Raw genomic sequence first — 7345 nt, 5'->3', positions numbered from 1 at the left:
ACCCCGGAATGCTGTTTCTTATGACGGCTTCTGTTGCAATGTGCAACGTTTGCGCCCTGCCAAGTAATTCGTCCGAATTGGTTTTCGATGAATCGCAGGCGAGATCTGGGAAGTGAGTCACCCTCTTCCCTACAATCTACGACCCCGTATAGGCATAACCCAAATGAAACCCGTATCTACTCCAGATCCTTGGGGTGATGCCTTTAAACAGCGTTGATATTCCGAGCTGTCTTCGCTGCACATCTGCCCTGCTTGAGCTCGTAGACGAAGATTTGGCGAAAATTCTTCGTGAACATATTATCTTCTTAGTCTTGGTACAGACCAAATACTAATTCTCGTTCAAAATCACTTTAGCACTATTAACCACATTGAAATGCGCTACAAAATGCTACTCGGCTTCTTATATTAAAGACGAGGCTAACCAGAATTTGTCGTGAAGATAAGGCAGCGAAAAATGCGCTTTATTTTTTTACCATTCTAATATAAGCAGACTGTACCAGTTGAGATTCTTCGTGTAACTCTAGCGACGCAGATGAGCTTTTCCGGTATGAAAGATCTTAGACCACCAGAAGACATTCCGGACCATTTTTGCGCAGAAGAAAAATGACCGAGAATAAGCTGGATTCTTTCGAGATTTTGACTGCGTCTTATACTTCCAGGCGGTGCCGAGTGCCATGAGGTTTACCAGAATTGCAATTTTCTCCCACTCTGAGCTTCGTTCACTACGAGCGACCATTTGGCGACAAATGGAACTTTGTTATCACTGGTCGATCAAAGCTTTGCGTCAGTCATATAGTACCTCCGACGGGTATCACTTGCATAAAGAATCTCTATGATAGCATTGCGAACAAAATTCGTTCCTATCAAGAAAGGTATCCACCAGTTGAAAGTACGAGCTTTCTGCTTATTTTTTCAACTCGATTGATAACGCTCTGTTACTCAGCGGAAGCGTAGGCAGCTACTGTTGTCACGTCTTTAAAGCTAGTTGCTACTCACAGAAATCTCGAGAGGTGTCTTTATTCTGAGCTTTAACCGGCGCACACAACACCTAGCCCGTCCTCGCATCTCTGTCTTCAGAGAAATGTCACCTCTTCATAATCCAGCGAAATGTATATCGAAAACCAGGCATAGATGGGCCGATCACATTGCGAGCAGATCGATGAATGTACAGAACGATCCTAGAAGCCAAGAGATGCTAAACCGCTATGATGAGACAGCCAATGAGATAAGCTGATACACTGATGATACGATACTGCACGGATGTACGAATGTAAGACTCAGGTAGATACGTATCAAGGAATTTTCCAACATCAGCGTCAACTTACGATCATCTTGTGCTCTTGATTGAATGATTTTGATTGCGAGGAAAGTAGACTATTGGAAACTGAAATTTCAAAAGCTGAATCCCATGTGAAAAGTGTAAACTGGCTACCTAAGAATCTGAGTTGATCCACATATTCCCTTGCGCATGTACACATTGCTCGTTTCTATGAAAAAAAAAGAAATCTCAGAGTTTTATTCTTTCTTGAACCTGATGTTGCAGCAAAATTGAACTGTCACAAGAATTGACCAAAGTACTTGAAAATACGATATACTCATTATTACATATTATTATTCATATCATATTATTCACGAGTCTGATCGTCCGGCTCACGCTGGACTCTCAGATTTAGGCTCGCTCGTACAGCTGTAGTTTTTTTTTGAAGAAAAAGTAAATGAGTGTACAATATTCGACTAATCAGTAGGCTTCTTCTTTAACCATTAGATTGCATTAACGGTAGTGCGCGTGGTCCAGCACTGTAGCGGGACCATAAGAGAAACAGGGAAAAGTGAAATACACATAAATATTTATTCCTGCATTTCCATCTAACCATTATTTCCATTTCACCTGAAATAAAAGCCTCGAATGCCAACAAATTAGCATGGAATAAGTAGGAAAAACAGGCAGAAATAATCTTCCTTTCTGCCTTTTATGTGGTGATGTTCTGCGAGAAATTTTCGAGCTGAATACAAAACCCATTTAAGGCATTTTAATTTTCATATATCATTGTGAAGTCTTGGTAGATACCGACCTCGTTCATCTTTTTTGTGCCAGCGTGTGCTTCTCGAGGTATCTAAGAGCAGAACGACTTTTTCTCCAACTAAAAGCGCAAGAAAGTGAAGTAGAGAACCCACCTCTGTGAACTGAGATACACCCTTTCTGCGATACAGTAAAATATTTTATTTGATCTTTCCATTTGCACTGTTAACATTGATTTTTTGCCTGAATATAAGCTTTGGATAATATGATATATGAGTCTGAGGTAGGTAGTAGTGTTCAGTTTCATTTTATCATCTTTTTACTTCTGGCTTTTCTTTCATCTCTGCAGTGACTTCATAACAGAACCTCGTTGTACACAATGTTCTTCACTGAACCAAGTACACTCAAGTAAGTCAAGTACACTCCTACTTCATTGAAGGACTGTCCTTGAGCCCTTATTTATAGTCATTGCAAAAGCAAGACGTAAAGAAAATTGCCTTCTTCGCAGTCGGAACGGTAACTGCTTTTCCCAGTGGTTGTCAATCCTGGGTACTGCAGCTAACTGGTTTTTACGGTTACCACAAACAAAGCGACAGCCAAGCACATAGCGTCCAAAGGTCTCTACTCTGAGTCGTGTCCCGTTGCAGAGACCGTTGACAACGTCAAGATTGCGCAGAAGCATGACGATTGCACCTTTCTTCAGACGTAGCCCATGAGGTGGCATTCCAGTGGGTTCCAACGTGTTTAGGTACTCCACTGGGTACAACTCATCCGAGCTTCCTTCATAATACAGGGCCTCGTCAACGCTTTTGTAGACGAGCTCATCTTGCTGACAGAATGTGCATAGCCGTTCCAAGGCCTCGTTATTTAGCTGCCTGACATTCTGATTCATGGGAGCCAGAATAGCCCGTTCACAAAGGTTAGTAACATTTGGATCAATTGTCTCGCCAAAAATTTCCGTGACAATACTCCTCTGACTCCGGAACTCCTCCAAAATCTGAATTCGTCCTTCGTTATCGTTCGCCGTACTATTACCTACCTCCAAAAGGAAATTAGCCCATCCAAGTCCAGCTTATGGAGTTCTCATGTTGATTTGAAGCCGATGAATCCTGAATAGTGACCAAAGAACAGAATTTGTTACGCACGAATTTACGAGGTCGTCGCGTTGTACGTGCTCAACTATTGGTAATACTTGCCGAAAATCGCCTCCAATGATGAATAGCTTGCCGCCGAACGGCCTGTCGTTCTGCATAATATCACGCAATAAACCTTCGACAGCTTCGAGGGCGCACTTTGGAGCCATTGAAATTTCATCCCATATGATAATATCAATGGCCATGAGCTGTCGTGCTTCTTTCTGCTGACGTTTCATCAAAAACGTGCGATTTCCATCAGCCATGTTGAGCTTGAACGCTGAGGTTACCGTTCGTCCATTCGGCAATAGATTGGCTGCGATTCCAATCCAAGCAACACACAGCACTTGACGCCGCTGCCCCATGGCCATGTTGTAGATGGTATTATAGAGATATGTTTTCTCTGTTCCTCCTGGCCCATCGATGAAAAAACATCGGTCGTCTCTGCGATTCATTGCTGTAAGGATGTCATCAGCAGCTTTTCTTTGATGCGTATTCAGTGATGCATATAGCCGTGATCCTTCACTTTCATGTTGACCATAGTCAACTAGGACATCGGGAAGTGAAGGTCGTTGATTTGCAGGTGGCCTAACTATTTGGATCAAATCTCTGCCAAGCAGTAACATTCTGTCTGCGACGTCGAAGTAGGCAGCAGCAATTGCTTCTCCTGGGCTTACTCCCATATTAGTGAAATCGTCAGCCATCGATGCCGCAAACTCAGTCCATAGTTCCTCAGCGTTTGCGACTTCACAGTAACAGAGCAAGCAAGCAAAGAAACTGCGTAACGTTGAAGCTGTCTGAAACTGTGCAGCTTCCTGAATGCTTTGACGATAGTATGAGTCGTCATCAAGGAATCCGGAAGCCTTCGCCGCTTCGAAAAACTTCTCGTACGTGCCTCCATCTACTGTTCTCAGGTCTTGGAATGACATTTTTCCTTTTGTGTTCAACAGAAGGATGCGGAGACTGTACCGTTCTACATCTCGTGGTGAGACTGTGTACATGCGTCCTATTTCTTTAACTCCACGTCTTCTTGGTTTCCAACCATGCCGTGCCGTGAATGAAAAATGCTCAGGGATCCGATGATAAAACAGTTCGCGAGCATCAATGCTTGTATCAGACTGCAGGCCGTTATCAAAAACATTGGCACACGACCAGTTGAGCTCAAAATAAGCGGTGAGGGTCATGAAGTTAGACTGTGTGCCATCTACAGCCTGTTGTTCTTGTCCTGCGACAAAGTGAACGGTCTGATATTCCTGGCAGGTGAACAGCCAATCTGCATACAGCGTGCGACTTTTCTTGCATAGCAAACCCAAACACTCTGTGAAGAGCTTGAGGTGGGCATACATATCGAGTGTTCAAATGTTGTTTGATCTCGTCTACTACACCGTCATCAGAATCGCTTTAAATTGTTATTCGTATCGGGACCTTTATAGATGTATTTGTATAAGTACTTAACTGCCAAAACTGTACCACAAATTTCAACGTTTACGTGACAGTTAAATTGGTCGGTACGACCCATTCATCACTATATACACTTCCATTGAGCTCGACGGTTGTGCGATTCCGCCTCCTATACTTTGGGTAGCTATCAGCTTCCATGAATGTGCTTTCACGCAGCTGTTTGGGGAAATGTTTTGCGCACCTTCCATCACATACATGGTGAATGAGGATCATCAGCGCCGCATTTCCTGTGGATCATGTACGTGGTGACTGCTTCATACGCCTCCGGTTCTTCCTCTCTGTCTGGTATTTCAGCACACACAGCATTGTCTACGTCGGCTACCGTTTGCGCCTTCCAGTCGTGTTTCATAATTGACAGCATATGACAATGCGGAAGACCTCTTTTTTGGAATTCGATGACGTAAACGTACGCCTCCACTTCGCCGAGTACATGTTTTTTGAATAGGTCATCACATAGTTCTTTCAGCAGCTGATGGCGATGCGAGTCTTCTAGCTGCCGGAGAAGACGTTCTGCGCTGTCTTCATTCTGCCTTCGACTTCGCTGACGTTGCGTATTCGCAATCAGACGTGCTTCCCGCATATTACGCGTTTCAGCTGTGCGGTGACTTCTTTGTCGTTCGGCATCATTGGCATGTATACGTGGACGGCCACGTCCACGTGATCTTGCCGGCGGATCCGCAAAGGCTTGCATTCTAAAGTGGAAGCTAGTGAGAGTAATGGATTTCACAGTGAGTTTATATAGAATGAGAGACAATTATGTAAAGCAGAACTTTTTTCAAAGCGCAATCACTGAATAAATCTCACGGTTGAAATAAAGATTTAACAAACAATTATCTGATCTTTTCTGTATGACTGAACTTTTGACCAAACAGATATTAATTAACTAACAGTAATAAGTACCACTATCAAATTAAACTCATTTTAAAGTTATAAAAAGAACTGAAAGTGACATATGCTTGTTCATAATGTAATGCTAAGATTGAACGTGTAATAAACATTCGCATTTGTTTCGCCATTTTTATCCTGCTTAAAATAATCTCCCGAACATCAACATATGATTCTATGGAACCAAATTTAAATTCAAGACAGGTAATACAGGAAAAATAATGGTTAGAAAATAAGCATGAATGACCTTTTGGAGGTCGCAAAATTAAATCCACCAATGAAATTTCTGTAATTCATTTATGATCTAGATAAGAATACTTAACCTATCTGTATGAATAAACGACTAACTTACTTTGCAATAGGGCAATAGCACGTACACAAAAATGTTTATGTACTCTCCCTAACATATGACAAAAATTGACCTGTCTTAACATGGCTTTCATACATTTTCTTGCAGTTGTTAGCGGTGGTTCAATGGTAGAATGCTCGCGTTCCATTCGCTCGTTCGCGTTCAATTCTCGCAGATGCAGCGCTCCTCGGAACATTTTGATGATTTACCCTCAAACGCGTGCAAAAAAGTTTTCAGAAAAGGAAATGGCTGGGAAATAATCGCAGATCTCAATTTTCTAACTTTTTCAGAGGCCGCAAAAAAGAACTCTACTTTCGAAAAACATGAGAAATAATGATTTCAAAAAGGAAATACGATGATTTTGTGGTTTTGAATTACTCAAACAGAAACGTAAAGCTATCTATGTAGTCAAAAGACTAATCACTTTAAGTGCCTCCTAAAATTGAAGGTGTATGTACTCATAAAGTTTTATATGGTCTAATTAACACATGACTATAACGAACCTGTTTTATAACAGACTTCATACATGGCGATTGAATTGAGAGTGGCCCAATTGTAGAATGCTCCCTCTTGAGGTGGGTGTACCTGGTTCGGTCCCCGTCGATGGAAAATTTTTGTTTTTTGTGGAGAATTTTCGTGACACACAGAAAAACATGCTCAACAAAGTGGTCAAAAAAGTTAACGCCCAGGCAATAAGCATGGACTCTCAATACATCTTTAAAAGAAGTGCGATTTTTTTTTAATTTGTGAATATCCAAACAAAAACGCAAAGGTAGAGATATACGTACACATAACAATTCATATTCTATGACGAAGACTGACCTGTCTTGTCACTGCTTTCATAGAATTTCGCAGAATTGTTGACAGTGGTTCAGTTGCAGAATGCTCGGCTGCCAAACGCGTCTCTCGGGTTCGTTGCCCGTCGATAAAGCGTTTTCCGTTGTTATGGAGTATTTTTATAACACGCAAGCAAAGGAACTTTCACAGGCTAAGCCGGTCATTATGTGGCAGTATGAAGTATGTGGCAATGTTCAGAAACCGAATTTAACAGAAAGGCTTGTTACACGTTCAATAATCTGAGCAGTTTTTTTTACAACTGAAATAAAAACCCGGAGAGTGGTAGCTTTGCGCTATTGAAAAGAACATGGAACGGAGTAGTAAGCGTAAGTGACAGGGAAAATTAGCAAACGAACAACTACACCCTTTTCTAGATGTTAGAAAAAGATAAAAACGTTCTAATAGAAAGATGGTGAGGAATGCCCAATATTAGGGATGCCGTTCACTTCCTCATTGATCCAAAGTTGATCTTATGGATGGGAATTTTATGAATACAGTCAGTTCTTGACCTTTCTGTTCAAGTAATGTTAAGATTAAACGTTTAAAAATTTTCCCATTCATTTCCTGTTTTCTTGTCATGATTAAGTTGAGTTCTCTAAAATTGCCACATTTTTTCGGAACTTCATTTCTTCTACATTTCATTTCTCTGGAACCAAAGAC

The 7345-nt window shown here is 41.5% G+C and overlaps 3 protein-coding genes across 3 annotated transcripts; all 3 read right to left on the bottom strand.

Annotated features, from left to right (window-relative positions):
• Positions 1-2450: 2450 nt before the first annotated feature.
• RB195_014272 (uncharacterized protein) lies at positions 2451-2912 on the bottom strand (the record flags this gene model as incomplete). Its single annotated transcript, XM_064204456.1, has 1 exon — positions 2451-2912. One exon carries the CDS (start codon positions 2910-2912, stop codon positions 2451-2453), a length of 462 nt encoding a protein of 153 aa, XP_064060337.1.
• A 180-nt stretch (positions 2913-3092) lies between these two features.
• RB195_014271 (uncharacterized protein) lies at positions 3093-4499 on the bottom strand (the record flags this gene model as incomplete). Its single annotated transcript, XM_013437905.2, has 1 exon — positions 3093-4499. One exon carries the CDS (start codon positions 4497-4499, stop codon positions 3093-3095), a length of 1407 nt encoding a protein of 468 aa, XP_013293359.2.
• A 302-nt stretch (positions 4500-4801) lies between these two features.
• RB195_014270 (uncharacterized protein) lies at positions 4802-5305 on the bottom strand (the record flags this gene model as incomplete). The annotated part of the gene is made up of 1 exon (XM_064204455.1): positions 4802-5305. The coding sequence occupies one exon, from the start codon at positions 5303-5305 to the stop codon at positions 4802-4804; it is 504 nt and encodes a 167-aa protein (XP_064060336.1).
• Positions 5306-7345: the final 2040 nt, after the last annotated feature.

This window comes from Necator americanus, chromosome V (genome assembly GCF_031761385.1).
Source record: "Necator americanus strain Aroian chromosome V, whole genome shotgun sequence".
In the NCBI taxonomy this organism is placed as follows: Eukaryota; Metazoa; Nematoda; class Chromadorea; order Rhabditida; family Ancylostomatidae; genus Necator; species Necator americanus.
Note: the sequence above shows the minus strand (reverse complement) of the source record. Positions and strands in the feature narration are given on the sequence as shown.